This window comes from Chenopodium album, chromosome 18 (genome assembly GCF_948465745.1).
Source record: "Chenopodium album chromosome 18, dcCheAlbu1.1, whole genome shotgun sequence".
In the NCBI taxonomy this organism is placed as follows: domain Eukaryota; kingdom Viridiplantae; phylum Streptophyta; class Magnoliopsida; order Caryophyllales; family Amaranthaceae; genus Chenopodium; species Chenopodium album.
In genome coordinates, this window is record NC_137851.1 from 14,877,044 (window position 1) to 14,901,078 (window position 24,035).

Sequence of the window (24,035 nt, forward strand, 5' to 3'; positions counted from 1 at the left end):
GAAGTGGTACAAAATCATTGGAAATGTTAGAAAGAAATATAAGTGAAAGTAATAAAGACAAAGGTTTATCATACTTATTAAGGTCTTTGAGTTGTAAGAGTAATCACTCTCTTAATGTGTTAGATTAGATGTTCCTTAGTTTAATGTATTGTACAGTATATATTACATACTCACTCTGTCTCTAAATGTTGTTCCTACTTTGACTTTTTTTATCAGATAATCATCGTCAAAATAGGAATAATATTTAGAGATAGAAGGAATTATTGTATTATTATTAGTTGGTGTTCATTGGAATTTTTTAGGGCGTGACAATAACTTTTGTATTATATGAATCTTTGGTCAAGGCACCTGTTAATTACTCTAGAGATTATCTTGCATTTGTACAATCAATGACATTTCTACTACTATTTGTCTCTGTCATTTTTGCATATTTGATAAGTGGTCTATTTGATTTGTATACATTAGTATTTGTTAATTAAATTTCTTACGATAGCACTCTATAAAATTGATCATTCGGTTTCTTGCTTGTACTAAGGTTAACTCCCTAGATGTATACATTACTCTGTACAAAAAACATAAGAGAGTTCTTTTGAAATTATGCGACTGTTGCACAATAATTATCTTACTATGAGATCTCATAGACTCTTATCCTTCTTACTCTTTTGGAGGGTAATCTTTGATGTTAAACAAATAGCTATTTTGAGTCTATGGAAGAACTTTGATTGCTTACATTTTATTTAACAAATTTGCTACCTTTAACTTTTAATGAACTAATTAGGCCCTGTTTACTTTACCTATAGTAAATAATTTCATAAAAAGAATTTCAATTTAATAAGAATAAGTTCATTTCGGTTTAATAAGAATAAGTTTAGTTCAGTTTAATAAAATTAAGTTCATTTCAGTAAAAATAATTTCAATTCAATAAATATAAGTTCAGTTCAATAAAAGTCGGTAACTTTAACGAAGAAATATAATAGAGAATCAATAAAAATAATTTAAATTCAGCAACATTAAGGTGAATTAAACAAGGCTTTAAAAGAAAAATGATAAAAGAAAATAATGTACAAATACAACATGGAAATACATAACGCAACAAAATTATACAGTAACGAATTTGGAAAAGCTTTCATCTAATTATTTTGGAAAACAATATGAGATTAAAAATTTTGGTTTCAAAATTTTTCTCTATTACACGAAATAAGATCAAATCTGTTACGGCGTACATTACCAAATTACGCCCAGTACAAAAAATCCGAGTAAGCACCTAGTATAATCTGCCATACAAAATTCCGTGAACAAGGAGACTGAGAGGAAAAACACAATTCCAAGGGGATTATTTGTGTACTTACCTATAATCTCACTAGTTACAACATGCTCAAGTTCTCTGCTTTTTCTTCACAACTTTCTCACTTCTGGTAGATGAATTGCCGTTGGTCTTCACAATTTCTTTTACACCATCAGCACTCACACCCTCTGACTTTTGTGGTGCCTTTCGCTTTTTCCCTTTCAATTTTTTCTCATTTGGCACACTACTTAATCTGTTGGTCTTTGCAGTTTCTTTTACACCGTCAACACTCACATCCTCTGACTTTTGTGGCGGCTTTTGCTTTTTCCCTTTCGATTTATTCTGATTCGCCACACTACATCATTTAGGGAACAGGACCATACATCAGCGAAATGAAGGCAGGTTAAAACCAAAGAGCACAGAAGTAAATGCAAATCTAGTGTTATCAATGTTACCAGTTCTGATGTTGATCGACGTGATAAAAGAACAATGACGGTTCAAATTTACAATTGAATAGATGATAAGATCAACAGTATAAGAACACTAATCCTAGAACATTACTGGCATATAAACTCCCAAGCAAAATCTATCAACTATATAGTATTTCATAGAAAAGATGGATTCTACCTCACTCTAATGAAAGAGTATCACTCAAAAAGAAAATCAGACTTACTATGTATTGTCTTTTGTGCTGAGTTTCCTAGTCATGGCGTTTAGCATTATACTTTTGTAGTACTGAATAAATGGGGATTTGTCATCGCGCTTTTCACTCTGCACATTATTCAAGAAATCATTGAGACTTATTAAAATCAGATGGTACACCTATATTTTCTACAGATGTGGAAACGTATTTATAACCTGAAGAAATGAATCTGCAGATCCTTGGTCTACTGGTGAAAATGAAACATCCTCTCTCTTTCTCTGGACAAACTCCATGTTCTTCTCCACCTGTGAGATGAGAAAACGACATGACAAGGTAATCAACATAACTTTAAACCGACCTACAAGGCCACTACAACAATTGCAAAAAAAAAAGGCAGTGTGTAGAACTGTAGATCCACTGCTAGGAAGGTCACAAGACTCGCAAGTGTTCCAGAACCCCAAATGTACACAGCTTTAAGGCATTTAACAAGTCTAAACCAGAAGAGAGATGCATGTTCAGCACATTTCTAGAACCAAATAGTTGCCCAAGCAATTGCTAGTCAAACCTCAGTTCCTCTCCTCTTTGCAAAGCAATGCAAAAGGATTTATGAACTATAGTATACAAAATAGTAAAAGACTTACTCAATTAATGTCTATTTAGCAGTCTATATTACAGCGAGAGTAAAACCAAACAAAGTGTTTTCTGTAACTCAATTAACCACGATTATTTCTGTCAACTAGCTATCATGAAGAATGTTTTCCTTTCTATCCGAGACAAGCACAAGAATGCAACAAAATTACATTGCAGCATTTTTGGTCATCAGCAATGTAAAGAAGAAAATTCAGACAAGTATACCATAAACCAAATGCTATGACAAAGGCAGTATAAGCTTCATCTCACAATGAGCATCGAGATAATATTAAGAAATATATATGTAGTGGAACAAGAAGAGAGTTCATTCAAGTGTAACAATAAGATGTAAGAATATAGCTTCTATTCCGCCTAGGTTTATAATCACATGCCAACAGATTGATGTATATAATAAATTTAAATCCCAAGTGTCATCTAGCTATCTTTCCAAATCAAGAGTGCTAAAGAGCCAGTCATTCAGACACCGGCATGATGCATACATAAGAGTATAGAAAATGATAATATGATAAATGACAAAGATGTTGAATACACACTGTTGCGGTGCTGCCAAATCAAAAGCAATAAAGCCAATGAAATTACCTGATCAATTAGGCGCTTCACTGGCCGGCAAAGGCTTTCAGTAGCAGACTTCTCATGAAATTGCTTCAAGCGGATGACAGGAACAGTAGCAAGTTCAGGGAAAGATATGTGATGACTCCACTGAATAAAATGCGAACAAAGGAGCTCCACAACAGCAGAAACACTCTCCTCTTGAAATTCTGACGACTTCAGCCAATATTTGGGTAACTGGTCCATCAACCAACATACTTATAATTATCCAGATGTTTAAACATACTACAAGATTGTAAACTTATTTCATAGATTCAGCAGAAGAATGGTGCCACAATCACAATCAAAATGTAAACAAATTCCAAGTTTCATTCTCCAAATGACACACACCCAAATACAGTACAATTTTTTGAGTACTAAAAACTCTTTTGATTCATCAATATTTCCCATGAAAAATGCCAAAATTGGCAAAATCAATGAATTCAAAAAACAAATCGATCTGTAATGAAGAACCAACAATCTTAAAGATAAAAACTGCAAATCCTGTGTCAGATGAGGTGGTGAAGCAACTTTTAGCTACAATAAATAACTAATCATAATTCTGCAGCAGAAGCAAGCAGGGCATAACAAGCTATGCCACAATTAATATTATACAGCAAAGTTTGCCAATGAATAGTTACAAAATCAGAAAGGTTGAAATATAATTCATACCATCAAAATAGTTGATAAGTTAATACTGCCCTTTCGACGCTTTTCATCTCCCTGGGCATTACTGCTCTCCAATAAATCCAACGCCAATGAAGAGACAGGGATGAAGATTTCACTGGCTGCGGAAAGTTGATTTAACCATTGTATGCATTTGACTCTCAAAGGCAGATATTTCGGACCAGCAAAGAGTTTAGCCACTCCATTAATGACTTGGATGAGTGGATATAGAAGGCCATGAAGATCACAATCTTTAAAATTAACAGACACATATTTGACCCAGAGATCAATGCACAAAACATACTCCCAACTGCAAATCTTCTTCAAAGCTTCCTGCCAGACATTTATAGTACACTTTAATTTCAACAAACAGCAGAAGCTAAGGAAAATCTAAAATCAATATGTTGGCTTCACTTCTAATATTCTTGATTTTCATGTGAGAGCAATTAGAGACAATAAGTAAAATTCTCTCTTTAACAAAGTAGAATAACGTTTAAAGCATGCATGACAGTAAGTGTACCATATACCTCCTTAGTTTGCAAGCCCAACCTAAGGATGACAGCTAGTTTCTGAGCAGATGCCAAAGCCACTTTGATTGATTTCTGCAAATCTATAGAGCACAGCTCAACAAAGGAATTTATGATGTATTCTATATGATTTAAATTCGAAGGGTCCACAACTTTGCAGCGTGAAATTATGGCTTTATATGTTCTCTTCAAGCATTTATCATAAGAATCATGGCCAAAGTGAGAAGCCAGATCACGCAAGACATTAAAGGAGCATGATGAAAGATTCCCTCCACCAGTTGCCCAAAGGTGAACAGCAACCTGCAGTGTGCAGTAGGTAGTCAAGAAATCACAACAGACAGCCACTATTAGGGTTACCAACCATAACATCACCATTGAGAAATGAAGATAGATAAGTAAACATTAACCATAATTCCATTCATCATATCCTTATCTGCCACAACACCAAAGAGGAAAGGAGAGGGACAAATTCACGATACATGTCAAGAGGCTGATTTAAGAGACAAACACTTTGACAGGCAAAAGTTTTACATCATCAAGAAACTGGCCTAAATTACTAGAACAAGTAATAGGATTGAATGATAACTAAAGTAGGAAACAATTGTGAGATTTATGGCAGTTCCATATGTATCCACCACCATCAAGCAAGGCTTGGAGGTCCATAGCTCTACTAATCCAAACATATGCAAACTTACTCCTTAATCGATAGAGACTAATGGTGAGTTTTTGAGAAAGAGGAAAATACTCAAAAGAAACTCCAATAATCAGTAAACTATAATAATTATGAATAGGTAAAACAGAGTGAGGTCTTTGGGGCACACAGATCAACCCAAAAGTATATATATTATGGAAACAAATTCTAACTTTTTCTCCAAAAAAATTCAACGCACATACAGAAAAGATGTTGGGATTGGACAGAAACATTTTGGAGCACAAATATATTTAATTTCATAATATATAGTTTCTTAAACTTAAGATACCTCAGTGAGCTTGGACTGCAGAGATGGAAATGCAGCAAAAAATACCAATGAAACTCTCAACCGTTTCAAGGAGTATGCCAACATGTCCGCATCGGTAAACTGATTCAAGAGGAACAGAGTACTAGTCAAAAATGACTTGACCATGGGCTTCACACTTACCCATTTTGAGGAACTTTTTAACTCTAGTATGGTCTGCTTCTTGCAATCGGAAGATATTCCCAAAAAGCCACGAAATAATTGATCACTTTCAGAAAGCATAAACATTAGAATGGTGCAAAAAGTCTCTTTGTTTTGTATTACTGGAGAGGAGACAGACGTATTAGATTCAGTTGATTCAGCACCATAGTGGCACGCCGAACGATAGGCGTTTAGAAGACCACGCAGAATAGACAGATTTTGCTGCTCTTTAACTAGCTGACACCAGCTCTTGAGAGTAGAGGAACTTAACACTTTGCCAGCACTTGGACTTGGGGCAACGCCATTAAAAGACTGGAGATCGTGATTACTTACCTCATCTTCATCAGACTTGCCAACCAAAGAAATCACTTGTCATGTAAATAACATATATGTAGTTCAAAAAAAGGTGAAATGATAAGAGTAGTGACCATAGGGACAATTGAAACTTCTAGATCATATTTTAATAAAATTAGCCCCAAAGTTTCAATTTTAACAAAAAAGAGAGATTGACTTAGCACTCACCATATTATCGTTGTCAAGTGATTCAAGACCTTTAATTTTTTCTTGCAAGAAGATCACAAAGTGAGGATCCTGAAGTATTCCCACAACAACAAAAGAAAGAAAGAGTCAATTAGTAGACTAAGAAACTTTATTCAAAAAGGGTAAGCATCTAAATTCCCATTTTCCAAATAACATAAATATAAAAGGCCTACTACAAGATATAAATGAAAAATTCATATTAAAAGACAAAACAAGCCAAGAAGGCAAGAACCAGCAACACAGTCATTTCAGCCCAAATGACTACTTAGTAAGTTAATGTACACAAAATAACCAGTAAAATATGATTAAAATAACGCACATAATTCTGTATACCTCAGAAATATGGTTGAAAGATTAAATTTCAATTTCTTCCTTTATTTTGGGGGAAGGCTAAAAATATTACATTAAAAGTAATTAAATTTACATTAGAAGTCAACATACTCAGGTCTCAATAATAAGAACATTCCACCACTGTATAACAACCCTCTAAAGCCACAAGAAACAAATTGATTCTTCCAAGCAAGTCAATATATGATAGCAAACAAATACTTCCTCTGTTCATTTTAAATGCATCGTATTCCTTTGTAGCAAAATAATAGCAATGATTCTTTCTATCTCTCTCATCATCACATTGGTCCCCCCTTTTTTTTAACTTTCCTCTCCCAAAAAATTGAGCATCCCCTCTTTACACTGTAATTAAAAAAGACTGTAGGAATATCATTTACCCAGGATTCCTCATTAACTTTTTAGATCAAATAAATAGTACACAATGAAGATGTTGCACTCTTCTGTCATATAAAGGGCACAGGAAGAGGCGACAAGCATAGTGACATAAGCAACTTCATTGTGGCAAATGTAAATACATAGAGTGTAACGGTCCAAATATGGCATGACCATATACTAATTAGCATGGGATTTGCATTTTGCACAGACCCACATTGATAAAATCTCCAGATGTCATAAGCACAAGATCGTTCATAGATAAATAAACCAGCTCAACCAACAGCACTCCTCTTCCTTGTTGGTGAAACCTTTTAAGGGGCATTTGTTTTGTGCAAATTTGAGGCTAAGAAAAAGGCATTTGCATTGACAAAATCACAATTCTCATGTTTGGAATAAAAGGGAGCCTTTTGAATGGTTATAACTTATAAGAGCCTCTATATCCAAAATTTACCAGGGTTTTAAATCATGAAAGAGGGTGAAGTTTCTAGCAAGAGAAATTTAGTTAATTTGTTATTGCTTCTCAAACCATACCCATGACAAAACCGTCAGGAAAAGGACAATAATTTAGTGATCCTCAATCATTAATTTCACTCTTAACTTGCTAAACTCCTATTTGCTATTGCCAAGTTCCCCATTTATAAGCACAAGAAATACTGCCAAGAATACCAAAAACCTATCATGTGCATACATTATTCTCATCTCTTGATTTGGTTACCCTCAATATAAAGCAATAAAATAATTTATCCAATAAACAAATTCATCAGACAAAAAGTGAATTCAGGTATAGATTAATCTTGCTATCCCAAAGAGAAAACAAACAGAATGATGCAACAGATGACTAGATGTAACGCAAAGCCTTGAGTTTATGATATCATTCTGGAAGTGAACATTTTTACTTTATGCATTGATTCAAGAACAACTTCTTTGATCTTTAGAATGATTTGAAATAGAGATAGAGGAATTTTTCAGCTTCAATAAGTTTGCAGCATAAATTACTTTCCCAAAAAATTACCTTTTGCTTCAAAGCCTCTAATCTTTTCTTTTTTGCCAAAAGTTCAGATAATATGGTTTGGTTCTGAATAGATAATTTGCTGCCTTTGCCAGCATCTGCAGACAAAACAAGCTGGTCAGTGATATAATTTATCAAGTTCATATTACAGCCAACTAGGTAATGGATGAAGGAAGAAATGACAAATGCGCTATGAAATTATTTTTTACCTTCTGATTGAAGCTCTGTTTCACTCACACTTGCATATAAGCAACTTGAATCCTGTATAATTAATCATCAACACAAGAAAAAAAGAGGCAAGACAAAAATGCATAGATACAGTTTACCTATGGTTCAATGCAGTACCTCAGAAAGATATCCATCACTTTCTGAACCATCTTCAACCATTTCAATATCTTCCCTACTTGAAAATATATCTAGAGAAGCATCCTCTATATTTTCAATAACTGGCATCCTAAGAACAAAAATGAAACTTTTATAAAGTATTTGCCACTTTGCCTTTAAGTGGTGATTGATATATTACATATATATGTTCCCTTGCAAATTCAATGATTCTACTTTATATCAGTATACAAAATTACCAATAAATTTAAGAAGTAGCGTTGTAAATCCAGAACAAAATAGAAAATTTGCAAGCACACAGCAGAATGCATACTTGACTATTCAACAAAAAAAAAAAGTTTTTTTTCCTTTTTGGTGTAACTTTGGTTTCACCTTTTTACCTTCCAGTAGATGTAGTATCACCGGCCGAATCTCCAGGACCATCTCTTTCAGCCCCTAGTAAGTCCAAATGATCCAATAAGATACATAAATCAATAAATATCATCACTATTCTTCAAATAACTACTAAAAGTGTATATACTATAAAAGAGAATAAGGTCGCAGACTAATCACAAAAGATATACATCACTGCTCAAAAACACAATGAAATATCAAGCACAAATTAAAATAGCTCTCCCTTAGTCCAAAAACATATAGTCTTATACATGATTTTACACTATAAACTGAAAAATCCCTTTTGAGTGATCCTTCAGCTCTGAGTCAAACAACCGCTTCTCCTCTTAATCAAACCTCAGCATTCCTTCTTTCAATTTTCAAGTGCATACTCGAAACACTCACTCCCTAAACACACAACTAAAATTCGCATTCATTAAGATTTTACTTTGGATAAGAGCTTGTTCAATAGTAAATTACTATCTTCACTATTATAATGCTAGAAGTCATAACCTAAACAAACACACAACTAAAATTCGTGTTCTTTACAAATTTAATTCCGAATTAGAGCTTATTCCATTGCAAAAGTTTAGTACTCCGTACCATCTTCATTATAACAGTGAAAGGAGTAATGCTCTAAACACATAACTAAAATTTATATTCTTTAGATTCTTAATTTCGAATTAGAGCTTATTTCATAGCAACAAGTTATGGCTATCTTCATCATCTCCCATACAAATTAACTTTGCCCTCTAACTCTACTCTAATCAAACTCAACTCAAAAGATGGAAATGCAGATAACAATATGTAATAAAATCAACAAATTCAGACCCCAATTATTTAATTGAATCAAAAACAATGATAATCACAAACCATTTACGATTAATTACAAAAAACATTAATTCAAATATAGCTTAATTGAGCATTTGAACATGAAAAAATAATCAAAAAGAACGAATTTTTAATTGAGAGTGAGAAAAATTGTTCATACTAGGAGTATTTTTCTTCTTGTGAATAGCCTTGAACTTCCTTTTTTGCTTCATTACAGTCTGTAAATGCTTCTTCGCAAATTTTCTGGCTTTCTTCCCTAATTTCCCCATAATTTGTTGTTTAATTTTCTACCAGAAATTTGAATCTGAATATAATATAACTTGAAAAAAAATTAGGGCTAAGAAAACAAATTAATTTGAACAAGGAAAAGAAAATGGCGGCTAAGCAAAGGAGAAAAACGAATGCAGGGTAATACAACTTCCCAACGTTTGAGGGGTGGGAGACTGGGAGTAGAGGTGACCTTAGGCGGGGCGAGTTCGGGCTGGGTCATGATAAAAACCCCATTTCTCGGATGGGCTAAGCTTCGGGCCAGAAATCTGTCCAAAATAGTGGGGCCGTGCGGGCTTTTCAGGCCGGGCACAATCACACTCTTAAGCCCGTCCAAATCATCAATAATCAATCAATCAATAACTATATACTAAGGGTCTGTTCTCTTTTTATCGAAATTCTTGGTGTTCAGGAGGTCGAAAAACATGAAAAATATTTGGGTCTCCCTACAATTATTGGTAGATCAAAGAAAGTGATTTTTGCAGGGCTAAAAGAACGCTTGTGGAAGAAGCTCCAAGGGTGGAAGGAAAAATTACTCTCTAGACCGGGGAAGGAAATACTCATTAAAGCTGTAGCTCAAGCAATTCCGACGTATATGATGAGTATTTTTAAAATTCCGGATACTTTAATTGATGATTTCCACTCTCTTCTAGCAAGGTTTTGGTGGGGGACTACGGATTCCGGAAGGAAAATGCATTGGCAACGGTGGGATTTGTTGTGTCAACCAAAGGGCAAGGGCGGTTTGGGCTTTCGTGATCTACGATATTTCAATCAAGCGCTTCTTGCTAAGCAATTTTGGCGTCTCCACCACAACACTGATTCTCTTCTACATAAGATTCTCAAGCCTAAATATTTCAAAAATTGTGATGTCTTGGAATCATGTGTGGGCTTTGACCCTAGCTATGCTTGGAGGAGTATGTGGGGAGCAAGATCTTTGCTTCTTGATGGGTTGAAATGGAGAGTTGGGAATGGGAGTGCTATTAATGTGTGGAGTGATGCTTGGCTTCCTGGTAACACGTCGGTCTTGGTCCCGACTCCATCGGTGGATAGTGACTTGAACTTGAGGGTTATTGATTTAATTGACCATGATTGCAATTCGTGGGATGTTGAGATGGTGAACGCTACTTTTATTGCCTCAGAACGTGCTGCAGTCTTGTCTATTCCTCTGTCGAATAGGTGCCCAAGAGACACTATGTTCTGGTGGGCGAGTAAAGATGGTGAGTACAGTGTTCGCTCGGGTTATTGGTTCGGAAAATCTGGTGGTTTGTTGGAGGTCGATAGCTCTTGGGATGTGGTGTGGAAGCTAATCTGGAACTTGGATGCTCCCCCGAAATTGAGGCATTTTATGTGGAGGGCGAGTAAAGGGTTTCTTGCGGTGCGTGAAAGACTAACATATCGCCACATTCTAGATGACAGCACTTGTGGCATCTGTGGTAATGGAGAGGAATCCATCATTCATACTCTGTTTCATTGCTCTGCTGCTCGAGACATTTGGGCCGTAAGCAAGTTTCGTGATATCCTTAGTCAAGCCCCTGCTGATAGCTTCTCCACAAGGCTTCTATGGCTAAAAGACCAAGTCTCGAAGGAGGATTTTAAGAGCATTGCAACCCTCTGCTGGGCTGCGTGGACGTGTAGAAATAAGGCTATCTTTGACACTGAGGATTTTGATCCGATTGCTGTTGCGACAGGTATGTCTAAGTTAGTCTGTGAGTATAATTCTTATGCTGTAAAAGTCCACCCTCCTGTAGCCCACGCTGCTCCTGCTGCTGTTGTGTCTTGGTGCAAACCCCCCCAAGGTGTTGTCAAGATTAATTGTGATGCTTATGTTGATAATGTAGCTCAGATTGGGGTGGTAGCTAGAGATGATAGGGGGTGTATTCTTGCGGCTGCTGTGAGAAAGGGTGGTGATGGGTGGTCTGTGGAGTTGGCCGAAGCTGCTGCAGTGGTTTTTGGGTTGATTTTTGCTAGAAGAATGGGGTATGAAAGGGTTCAAGTGGAAAGTGATGCTCTAAGTGTGGTCTTGAAGGTCAAGCAGAAATCAAAAGGATGCTCACCTTTCTTCCTTATGATTGATGATATTTTAGCTTTGTCTTTGTCTTTTGTTTGTTTTTCTATTTCTCATGTAAAGAGATCGGGAAATACGGTAGCCCACTGTGTGGCTAGGTGGGACACTAGGAACTGTGATGAATTTGTTTGTTTTGGTCCTTTCCCGCAAAGTCTCTTGACTTTGGCGGAGCTTGATGTTACTTAATAATAATATTCCCGATTTCTCTCAAAAAAAAAGGGCCTGTTCTCTTACGTTGAAATTCAGTTCAGTTCAGTTCAGTTCAGTTCAGCTCAGTTCCGCTCCTAATTTCCTTCTCTTATAAAATATTCATTTCAGTTCAGCTGAGTTCAGTTCAGTTCAGTTCAGTTCAGTTCAGTTCAGTTCAGCTGAGTTCAGTCAATGAGAACAGGCCCTAAAAGATACACCAGCAATGACACTAATGTCATTTTCTGGTGTGTCCTTAAAAAAACACTAATTTAGTAAAGTTTTAATGAGGTAAAAAAAATAAGTATTATGTAAAATTGCCTTAATTATTAACAATAAATTATACGTAGTAGTCTAATCTTTACTTTTAGAAAGAATAAAAAAAATCAATAACATAATTTAAAACATACCAATATCCAATAACAAGAGAAAGGTTGAATAAAGAAAAAATAGTACGTTATTTGGAAGATATGGATTAATATTGTAAATGGCTTGATTTGAGATAAAATAAAGCGTGATTTTAATAGCAAGTATAAAGGGAATTGAATTATTTTGTGAGATAGATATATAGCTTTAAAAATTAATTTAATTAACAAGAAAATGATGGTACCACCTTGATATACATAATATATAATTATATGATCAAATGCATAACTTTTAAATACATAATTAGCTAATTAGATCTTCCATGATTATTTTAATAAATATTTTGGTAGTTTAATTCACAATATTATTAGACAATTTCTTACACTATTTTTTTACACTAATTAAAATATTGTATAATTGATAATAATATTAAAAATTACCGTACGTCACACGGGACCTAATCTAGTTTTTTAAAAAATTGGGTCGAGTAGTTTAGGGAAGGGGCGTTCAAAGTGGGCTAGATCTATTTCGTGCGGGTTAGGTCTGGTTCAAAGTGGGCACAGTCGCACTCTTAAGCCCGTCCAAAATTTTGTTCTGTTTAATTTTATGAGTTGTAAAGCTAACTAAAGTGATATAAGTGGACGACGTTATCTCCATTAAAGCTTCATCTCCTCCACCCACCTTTTTCCTCCCCCAATCCACACCAATGTTCAATTGAAGGACACCCTAGTTCCATTGAAGGAGCCGAAATTTTCCTCCACCACCACCTCCACCTTCATCTTCTTCATCCTTGATCACCCACCTTCCACTGACATGCTGACCATCATTATTGTTTGAAATTAAGGGCTAGGTGAACCCCAAAAGGGATGGGCAGCTTTTTCCTCCATTGAACCTTCTCCCTGCACTTGACTTTCTGTATTGAAGTTTATGATTTTTCCATTAAAGTTTTCAAATTCAATTTCCTCCATTAATGACTTTCCTCAAATTTTACGGTGTTAACTTTTGAAATTACAAACTTATCCATACTTAAATACGCGAATGGACACTTATACCCTTAAATAAACACTTCAAGTTTATCACGAAGATACACTTGTATTTTCTACAATTGATCTGTCTTGTTAATATTATAATTGCTACCCATTACCAACAAAAAAAAAACTAGTAAAAATCATGAATCCTGTAGAATTAACACCTTTTTAACAAATAAATCAACCAAATTACACGAGTTAACTCTCAAGTGGGAAATAAGCCAATAAGGGAAGCATATACTCTAATCCATGAATCCATCTACGCATAACTAGATAGCTTAACATAAGGTGTGGTCAAATTTCTACATATATCTAACTAGGGGTGAGCAAAAATTCCGAGTACCCGAGATTGGAACCGGAATCGGTTAGGAACCGATGGGTCCAAATTTGGAATTGGACCCGATGGTTCCAATACCAGGTAATACATTAAGGACCCGGTTACAATCGGTTCTGGTTTCAATTCCCATTCTCAACTTTTTGGAAGCGAAACCGGTTGGGTACCTGGTTACTCAATATATGCTAAACTAAATATATTTTAAATAACAAAAATATGTTGAATGTATCTAGTTAGTAAAATAAAAAAAAGTATTACTAATACCTAACATAAACACAAATAGCTTAATGCGTACATAAATTAGAGTGGCTACGCGCGCGATGGGCGCGAAGGACTTAGCTCTTGTAGAGAAATTATATTGGCATGTATTTACCCCTTTGGTTTGAGTGGTAGACCTGCTAGTTTTAATACGTACTATTTGGTTTATGTGCCTATGTGGTGACTTTGTAGAAGTATTAAAAAGCCACCAAAATCTATTATGACAATTATTTTTTGAAACCCTCAAAAGTTTGACACTGTTATTTCAAAATTATTATTAAACAATATTTAATTGATTTGCATCGACCCTCATATCTTAAATTATTGTTAGTTTAGAACTCTTAATTGATTTGCATGATTCAATAATACCTAGCGTGTTTTTCTTCAAGTGAATTTTTTTTGAGTTTTGGTCATATGGAGTAATATTATGTGAAATGTTCGTTTTAGCTAAAAAGTTAATAATCTAAGTTTTTTATTGTTCTACAACCATCTAATATCTATATCTAATACTAAATCAATAATCACTTAGCTATATTTTCCCCCTTAAATCTCTCCATAATTAATACTCCGTACTAGTCTAGTTTTTTTTTTTTTTTTTTTTTTCCATCGATTTCCCTTGATTTTAGGATTTTTAAGTTTTTTACATCTTTTGATAACATTTGCTTAAATATCACTATTTAATATGAATCCCATTCAAACTCTATAATGTTATTTATGTGTCATCAAACAACGTACAATTCAAAAGCTAATACACCTTAACAATAGTGTTGCAATTAAAGGACGACAAGATTGTAAATAAGAAGAGCAACTTGGTAATAAACAATCTCTTCGTAAATACAATATATTTTTTTTTGAATAATAATAATAACATATGAAGTATAATTTTAATATTTTAAAAAAGGCATTACAATATTTTGTTAATTTTTTTTTTTTGAATTAATTGATGATATGTTTAATGAAAAAAAAAACATCAAATATATTAATGAGAGCAAACATATTAATGAGGGTAAAAAAGTAAATACACATTTTTGTACATATTTTTTAGGGTGTAGTTGGTAGCACACTATTTCTAAGAGTTATCTTCTACTTTTTATAAGGTAAGGATTTAAGTATTAAAAGCTAAAAATGAAAATAACCAAAATAAGTAATATAATTTGCATTATATTTTAACAATTATATACATAAGCAAGTACTCGGAACCGGAACCAGTTTTCAGTGGTTCCAATTCCAATTCCTAAATTTTAGGACCCGGTTAAACTAATTCCGATTCCAGTTCCGAATTTTAGGACCCGATCCTAACCAATTACGGGTCCGGGTCCTAAAATTTTGACCGGGTACTCGGGTTTGCTCACCCCTAAATCTAACTATCTACAATACCAAGTTTAGAGGTGTTCAAAAGTAACTAGCCAAATGGATCCAAAAAACAACCTGATTTAGATTCCGAGTTGTATGGTCACGATAATTTTGCATAACTCGAAACTAAAAATAAACCTGACCCAACCTTACTAAGCTCAACCCGAACACTAAAACTGACACCTATTATCCAAGAGTCTAAGGCTCTATCCCATTGAGATGTAGAAAAACAACCCCAAATAACCCGTTAATTATAAAGACGGGTACCCAAATACCATAACCCAAATTATAGTACGGAGTAGTATATAAAACCTAAAATAAAACCCAATTGAAATCAGGTGTAGTAGGGTTTGTCAGCCTTGACAAGAAGAACAAAGCAAAATCAGCAGAGCAATTCCTCCTCCACACCTCCGCCGTCACCATGGGTCGTATGCACAGTGGCGGGTATAACCTCTTTCTCTCTCCTCCATTCTTTACCCTTTAATGGCGGTTTCTTAATCTCATTATTGCATTGTATTCTTTTGTTTTTAGTAAGGGTATTTCTTCCTCTGCTCTCCCCTACAAGCGCACACCACCTACTTGGCTCAAGATCTCCTCTCAAGATGTTAGTTTTTTTCTGCCTTTTTTTTTGCGTTCTCATGTTTTTGCATTGCGGGTGTTTATGGAAATGACTGTAAATATGTTTAATTTTATTAATTTATGCAATGTTCATGTTTTCCTGGTTAAATTTGGTTGTTATTGGTATTTTGATAAAGGATTGAAGAAATTGTTTAAATTTATTGATTTTTGTAATACCAATTACGTAGTATTTTTTCTGGGTAAATTTGGGTGAATGATGGTTATTTTGAGAAATGATTGAAATTGTTGGTTATATTCATCAATTGTCGCTATACCTATGAATTTTCTGTGGGTAAATTTGGTTGGGTAATGATTATTTTGAGAATTGATTAAAAATGTTGGTTATATTCATTAATTTATGCAATACCCCATTTTTTTTTCTGGGCAAAATTAATTGAATGATGTGCATTTCGAAAAATGATTGTAAAACTTGTTTGGACTTATATAATTATGCAATGCACACTAATAGGTACTTCGATAAATAATTGAAAAAAGTCTATAAACTTATCATTATTTGCAGTGCCCATGTTTTTTTTTTTGGGGGGGTTAATTTCTGATGGGTATATTTGTTTGCAGGTGGAGGATAACATTTGCAAGTTTGCAAAGAAGGGTCTTACACCATCACAGATTGGTGTGATTCTTAGGGATTCTCACGGTATTGCTCAGGTTAGGAGTGTTACCGGCAGCAAGATCCTCCGTATCCTCAAGGCCACTGGTATACTCTCCTTTTCAATTATTTGAATTTTGTCTTATAATATGTTGTTATTGGTAATGTACTGCAGTTATGATTAATCGTAGTGGTATTAATAGTATACAAATCAGTTAAAGTTGTTCTGCATTGTTCTAATGAACAGGCATTTGAAAGTATAGACTGGTATGCTTTTATTGAGAATATATTGGTAGAATGATAAGTTATGAAAAAAGAAAGTTGTTTGAATGTCAGCATTTGAGTATTTGAGGATTCATTTGGTCTGTGGTTTGAAATGGTGGAGTGATTGAGTAATAATTAAGGAAATTTTTGCCGTAGTTTTTGAGCTTTGGTTATTGTGTATTGTAAGTTTGGTGATGCTGAGCCTTATTTAGCTGAAGTTTCTTTGCTCAAACTTTGACCCTTGAGTTATTGATAATTGTTAGTTACAAGGCTGGAAAGATAGAACTTAAACTTGTACTTTGCGAACCTTATGCATATTCCTTTGCATATTAAACTATTTGTATTTGTGGCTGGTCACTTGGTCAGTAGAGAATTGGTCTTCCCATTGTTCAAAAAATTTATTCTTAAATTTCTTATGGCTCATTTGATAGGTAGTATTATATAAAACGGCTTTGTAAGAAAAATCTCATGGACTCTCTGTGACAATCCTTCTCTGCCTTTTAGTTTAAATTCAGTATTTTCTTCTTAAATTTCCTTGATAGTAAGTTGTAATGAAATTTTAAAGAAATGAACACACTTAGGTGACATAAAGGGGTTGGATTGCATTACAGTGTACATTAGAATGGTGTATTTCTTGTAAAGAAAAATATGAACTACAGTCTCAATGCTATTACCACTCTTAATTGTTGCCTCCCAAATCTGCTGTTAGTGGTAGAAGCTGAACCAATCTTAGTATTTAACTATTATTAACTGCAAGCAAGACTTAGATGGGAATGATGACTGAAAATCTGAAATAGAGAATTGATTGTGCTTTTCTTGCACATTTGAAATCGGTTTGAAATGACTTGGTGATTGTTGTGAAGACTTCTTTTGCATCAAGATGGTTTTTTGATATCTTTTGAAATTTGAGTGTGTCTAGGCCAACTTCATGAACTTTTTTTGCTTACTGTGTGTTGTTTAGGTCTTGCTCCTGAAATCCCCGAGGATCTCTACCATCTTATCAAGAAGGCTGTAGCAGTGCGTAAGCATTTGGAGAGAAACAGAAAGGACAAGGACTCTAAGTTTAGGTTGATTTTGGTTGAGAGCAGGATCCACAGACTTGCTCGTTACTACAAGAAGACAAAGAAGCTCCCACCAGTCTGGAAATAGTGAGTCTCTTGTCCTCTTAAGACTGCTCAACCATCATCTTTTTTGGTTCCCTTGTGCAATTGTTGCATGATGTTAATATGCCCTTCATCTGTTTAATTGTTAACCCTTTTCAAATAACTTTTACTTGCAGCGAGTCTACAACTGCCAGCACCCTCGTGGCCTAATCCTCATGGTAGAAAGATGATAGCTTCAGGCAGATGGCAAGTTGGGCTTTATTTCTTTGTAACAGAATTATAACCCGCATCTTACAGTTGTGGTTATGATCAGATTTTTTTTTATTTTTTCCTTTTTCCACAGGAAGTGCTGTAGTACTTGTGATCTGCTATTTATACTAGAAAATTTTGGTCGTTGAAGTCTTTGATATTCATATTTGTTTGCTCTTGAGATTATGCTGTAATGATGAAATTGTACCACAAAATCCCCGGACTAAGTCCCCCTTCCCTTCCTGTTTCCGACGACCCCTACCCTTTCCCTTGCCCTTTCCGACCACCCCTTCCCCGTACTGCCTCCTCCTTCTCCCTTTTCGGATACACCCATCACCCGTGAGCCTAACTCCAAAACAAAACCCTCTTTCACCCTTGAACCCAGATTTCAGCAACTTTTAGGGTGAACAAGGGTTTCGTTTTGGTGGTAGGTGAAGGTGGGGTTGACGGTGAGGTGTTTTCAGCTGGGAGTTTCGTTGTTGGTGGAGTGAGGCCCATGAGGGTGAGGGATGCACCGATGTAGTGTTGGGTTGTTGACGTGGTGGCTGGGTTGTCGACATGGTGGGGTTTTTTAGGGGTATTTCTTTATTAAAAAAAAAAAGCAATTGTTTTGAAAAGAAAGTTGTAAAAAAATAAAAGATACATGTAACCAATTACAAAGTAACACGTGTCACATTTAACACATTACATAGGTTGCCTACCATTGTTTCATTTTTGGAATAATGAAGAAAGATTATATTATTTGTAAGAATTTTTTCCTAGTTTAAATTAAAATAAATAAGTTCCGATCCTGTTTTGTTTACCTTATTTCTACTTATTTCAGGATAGGGTTAATAGGTTTAGATAAGTTCAAATAAGATGAGTTTCGGAACAATAAGTTCAGACAAGTTTAGATTAGTTGTGATAAGGGTTAATCAGAGCTATCCAAGTTTAATTTATAACTAAAATAAGTTCTAATAAGGGCTAATAAGTTCAGATAAGTTCAGATCAGTAAAAATCAGGTGTATAGAACGCACCCTCAGTTAAAATAAAATTAAGTCCTGATAACATACATAAGTTTAGATAAGTTAAGTTGTGACAAAAGCATGTCTTATTAATCAAAAAATTTCTAATTCTTATGTTTATTACGGAGTAACTTTTAAGTTTCACTTATATTTTATTTTTCTTTCTCCAAACCTCTCATTTGTTGTTGTTACTTTTAATTAATTTTATTCTTATCACTTCTTCTCTTCTTTTCCTTCCTCATGTTATAGTCTAGGTGCGTTCTATTAATCTGATTTTTACTTATTTGAACTTATCTGGTTTTATCTGAACTTATCTTAATTTATATGAACTTATCTAATCTTATCTGAACTTATTTTAGTTATAAATTAAACTTGGAAAGCCCTGATTAACCCTTATCACAACTTATCTGAACTTATTTTTCCTGAATTTATCTTATCTGAATTTATTAACCCTTATCTAAACTTATTAACCTTGAAATAAGTGGAAATAAGGTGAACAAAACAACCATGTAAAGGTCAACGATTAGACATTTTTCCTTCGTAGGTTTTCTCCTTGGGAGGGTTTTTTGGTTCCCTCTAGAGTTTTTCCCTTGGGTGGGTTTTCCTAACCTCCATTGATAGGTTTTTTCAATTTCTTTGAAGGTTTTCCTTTTGTCTTCTCCCTTTTCTCTCCATCTTTACCATCTCTTTTCCTCTTGGTCTCAATTGTGAATCTTTGTAGAGGCTTCCACTGGTATTTTTACCGGTGGTAAGCCCCAAAAACCTTTCAATTGCTTTCAATAAATAGATCTCATCCTTGTGATGATGATTTTTCTCTTGAGTTTATATTCTTTTTGTGTGTGTTTAGTGAAAATTGGAAATCTAGGGTTTCATAATCTCTACGAGAATGTGGAGGACCAATGCATCAGTGGATTTCAAGCCGAATCAGTGCGAATTCACAGATTGTATTGCTTCAGATGAAGTTTTTTATTAAGGCGATTGTTAACCAAATCTGCGATGTATTTAGTTTTAAGGTGTGTACTTATGTTGGAATTCTTGATTTTTTAGGAATTATATGTAAGTGTCGTTTGGCTATATTTTATTAATGAAATCCCTTTTCTTCTTGTCAAAAAAAAAAAAAAAAAAAAGGTGAACAGAACAGGGCCTAACTTGCACTAATTTCTCTTTCGCAATCTTTGTTTATATTCTTAACCAATTTTAATTGGCCTACTCCAAACAATTTCAAATGGCAGTTTATGCTTGCTTATTCTTAATCATTTTGGGGGTTAAGACTTTAATTTGTTGCTGATGTTGGAGTCGTTGTTGATCGATGTTGTTTTACTTTAGAAAACACTTTTGTTCTTATATAGTTATATGGATGTACATAATCTTTAGGGCCTGTTCTGATTAACTCAAATGAGCTGAACTGAACTGAATTTATTGGAGCTGAACTGAATTGAATATTTTATGAGAGAAGGAAATTAAGAACTGAAATGAAATGAATTGAACTGAACTAAACTTATTGGAACTAAACTGAAAATAATCTGAAGAAAACAGACCCTTAGTACAAGTATTGCTTGTTCAACGACATATATTTGAATCATACTCATTCAAAGTTCGTTAAAACTTAAAAAGACTTATATTTTGAAACGGAAAGAGCACAAAGAATGCAAATAGATCACTTGCAATAGTTGCAAAGGCAAGTACTTGCATGGAGTAGGGTAAATGCGAGCACGAGGAGAAGCAGGATAAAATGAGGACCACTTCATCGCAATAATGTAATTTGAGCAGCCTTTAAGAACATCTCCAATGGTTCAATTATAATGACTTGCTTGCAATTTAAATAAAGTTCCTAGCTACATGCTTACCATTGGAGAATAAAAAATTGAGCAACATGCTAGCAATTGTAGCCCAACCAAGCTACATGCTTGATTGAAAAAGAGACAAATAATCTCCATTCATATTGGAACATGTGTATAATTATCTATTTTTTTTAAAACTTTATTTTTTTGCAAACTACAATATGTTGTAGCTTACCATTGAAACAAGTTGTTGCTTAAAAAGTGTTGTAGCTTAGAAATTTATGTGGAAAAGCAAGCTACAAAGCATTGTAGCTTGCCATTGGAGATGCTCTTAATCCGTATAATTTATACAAGTACTTAAAAGGAGGTTGGGTGAGCATGTGAAGATAATAATGTTTACCACACTTCACTTGACATGCCTCCTTCTTCAGTCTTCACATTCTTGCTTACTCTGACAACCTTATTATACTCTTCATGCTTATCTTTCAAACTTTCACTCATATGGTCAAACAGTAAAAACAATTAAATAAGAATTTAAAATATCATCAGTATATCTTATTTTGTACTCGTACTAAAATACGGAGTAGTTAGTACTTAAATAATACGTAGTAGTTAATACTTGAATACTACAATACATCATCTATAATCTTAAATTCTTAATTACATCGGTGAACTATAAGAATATAGCAGTGTCCTTGAAGACCAATTGACGTTGTTACAGTCAAAAACTAGCAACTAATTATACAAAACACTGTTATAAATAAGCAATATTAAAAAAATAAAAAAAAAATAGCGAAGCAAATTGACTCACCACGCAATTGTCAAACAAGGTGTAATTAATACTTGATACATTGTTACATACAATAAATCAATAACCAACCGCTAACAACTAATTATATAAAATTAAACCCTATTACTCCCTCCGTTTTTTTTTTAAGTGACACACTTTCCTTAAACGGCCGTTTTTTCTTAAGTGACACACTTCCTCTTTTAGAAATTCCTTACATTTTAATAATATATCTTCACCCCACTATCTCTTACTTTATCATTTCTCACTCCTTTCATGGTCCCCATTTTCTCTCACATTCTTTTATTTTATCATTTCTCACTCCTTCAACCTACCCCACTAACATCTTATTTTATTAAAGTCAATAAAATCTCCTAAAACTACGTGCCGATCAAACTGTGTCACTTAAAATACGGTCCCTCAACTTTACCATTAGTTGCACATTTGGTCCCTCATCTTTCAAATGAGGCAAATTGGTCCCTCTATCACCCTTGCCTCACCATTTCTGGTGGAGGAACTTTTGAGTCAGCAAAGTTTAGGGATGTCTGCTGCCAACTAAGCCAAAGTTCAGGGACTAGAAAAGTTTAGGGATTGGGAGTGATGACTCAGCAAAGTTTAGGGACTAAGAGCGATGACTAAGCAAAAGTTTAGGGCCCCTTACAATTTATGTTGAAGGATTTTAGTAAAACCAAAGTAAAATTAAGTTGTTACTCTTTGTGCTCTTTGGATGAATATTGATTAGCATTATCCAATTAAATAATGACAATATTAACATACCTGACAATAAAAAAAATGAGCAATATTAGAATATAAATAATTATATCATTTGCAAATAAATAGATAAATAAATATATCATATACAAAGTATAAGTTAAAAAATGATATAAAAATATAATATGATTTACATAAACAAATTGATATATTGACACATAAAAATTCTTCTTAATAAAAGCATCTAATAAATTGACACACTTCTTATAAGTGCACTCGGATGCTCAATTGGATCTCCCAATCAATCTTTGGGAATTCGTTTATAACAAGAACATCTTGACAGGAGAAGAATGGGTTAGCTAATTATTAAAAAGAAAAAGGCGCAATAAAAAAAAAAACGTACACCATTCATTATAGTTTTTTTATAAAATAAGAAAAATGAATTTTTATTATTTTTTACATTTAAATATAATTAAAAAAAAATGTTTATATCTTTCAAAAAAAAAAAAAACAAAATGCTTATAATATCATTATAGTTTTTTATAAAATGCTTGTATATTTTCAATTGAATTTGATATGATTTTTAAAAATATCTTAATTATTTTCTTATAGTTTGATATAATATTTTTTCGAAATAAAAGGCCTTTGCCTAATTATTAATCCTTAATATCAACATAGTCCAAGCAACATGAAATTCATTAAAATATGGACAAGTCCCTAAACTTTCCATTGCAATTATAAGCTCCGCCACATAAGCGTACTTGCTCCCTAAACTTTCGATAGTGTAATAAATTATGCCTAGTCAAGTAATCATCTTGTTAGTCCCTTAATTTTCATCGTTAATTTAAGTAAATGCCAACTCAACATCAAAAAATCCATAAACTTTCTTTAAAATATTATATTATTTTTTGCCACATGGGCACTTTAGTCCCTAAACTTTATTGACTACTCTTTTTTCCACCGGAAAAGTAAGTTATGGGTGGTTGAGGGACCAATTTGCTTCATTTGAAAGATAAGGGACCAAAATGCTACAAATACTAAAGTTGAGGGACCTTATTTTAGCTTAACTCCAATAATATTAGATACATAATAATAATTCAATTCTATTCTTATTCTATTCAAATTCATTCACACCTTTATTTAATGATTTGGTTTCACATCAACTATTCAAATTAGTAACTATAATGAATCCTTTGAGTCTTCCCACTGTTGAGTAATACAGTAATACTAATGCATGCTTTTGGATGTTACTCGTTTCACAAATTATCATTATCACTAATTTATTTACTATTACCAACATCATATCATTGATTAGATATTAGCTAATCTCTTAATTAGTCTTGCAGGTTGCCACTCATCAACAACTTTTGTCATCATTAATATTGTTCAATGTCTCTATTATTGTTATTGATATAATAGAACTTGTTAGCTTATCAGATCAACATCTATTAATTGATCTTATACACAGTACTTAATTACTGTATTAAGTATGGCGAATTAGAGACATTATTTATTAATTAACTTTGTCCACGAGATAAGTCTGATCTAATTCGTCTTTTTGGGTGATAATTTTGTTAAAAAGTAAAAAGTACTCCCTCCGTTTTTTTTTTTTTAACTGACACACTTTCCTTAAACGGCCGTTTTTTTTTTAAGTGACACACTTCCTCTTTTAGAAATTCTTTACATTTTAATAATATATTTTCACCCCACTATCTCTTAC

General features: G+C 33.7%; 2 protein-coding genes across 3 annotated transcripts; one reads left to right on the forward strand and one right to left on the reverse strand.

Moving 5' to 3' along the window:
- Positions 1–1,095: 1,095 nt before the first annotated feature.
- On the reverse strand, positions 1,096–9,777 carry LOC145593169 (protein REBELOTE-like). 2 transcript variants are annotated; one of them, XM_081649677.1, is made up of 14 exons: positions 9,495–9,777; positions 8,512–8,566; positions 8,135–8,243; positions 7,999–8,050; positions 7,793–7,887; positions 6,040–6,108; positions 5,341–5,865; positions 4,361–4,660; positions 3,840–4,166; positions 3,159–3,365; positions 2,144–2,233; positions 1,959–2,056; positions 1,350–1,640; positions 1,096–1,274 (listed from the first exon to the last, which is right to left on the reverse strand). In XM_081649677.1, exons 1-13 carry the CDS (start codon positions 9,601–9,603, stop codon positions 1,376–1,378), a joined length of 2,301 nt encoding a protein of 766 aa, XP_081505803.1. In that variant the 5' UTR covers positions 9,604–9,777; the 3' UTR covers positions 1,096–1,274; positions 1,350–1,375. The 2 variants fall into 2 exon arrangements, with proteins under 2 accessions (XP_081505803.1, XP_081505802.1); XM_081649676.1 differs by having other exon boundaries at positions 1,096–1,640.
- A 5,721-nt stretch (positions 9,778–15,498) lies between these two features.
- Positions 15,499–18,182, forward strand: LOC145593170 (small ribosomal subunit protein uS15). The gene is made up of 5 exons (XM_081649678.1): positions 15,499–15,635; positions 15,723–15,795; positions 16,386–16,524; positions 17,642–17,828; positions 17,960–18,182. The coding sequence occupies exons 1-5, from the start codon at positions 15,613–15,615 to the stop codon at positions 17,991–17,993; spliced, it is 456 nt and encodes a 151-aa protein (XP_081505804.1). The 5' UTR covers positions 15,499–15,612; the 3' UTR covers positions 17,994–18,182.
- Positions 18,183–24,035: the final 5,853 nt, after the last annotated feature.

Bases quoted from the DNA above. Each gene is read 5' to 3' on its own strand.
- LOC145593169 (XM_081649677.1), bottom strand. From the start codon at position 9,603: ATGGGGAAATTAGGGAAGAAAGCCAGAAAATTTGCGAAGAAGCATTTA. The intron at 6,109-7,792 runs GTAATTTTTTGG...GGAATACTTCAG, and splicing joins TAGAGGCTTTGAAGCAAAAG to GATCCTCACTTTGTGATCTT. The intron at 4,167-4,360 runs GTATATGGTACA...AATGTCTGGCAG, and splicing joins TGGGCTTGCAAACTAAGGAG to GAAGCTTTGAAGAAGATTTG.
- LOC145593170 (XM_081649678.1), top strand. From the start codon at position 15,613: ATGGGTCGTATGCACAGTGGCGG. The intron at 15,636-15,722 runs GTATAACCTCTT...TTTTGTTTTTAG, and splicing joins GGTCGTATGCACAGTGGCGG to TAAGGGTATTTCTTCCTCTG. The intron at 15,796-16,385 runs GTTAGTTTTTTT...ATTTGTTTGCAG, and splicing joins TCAAGATCTCCTCTCAAGAT to GTGGAGGATAACATTTGCAA.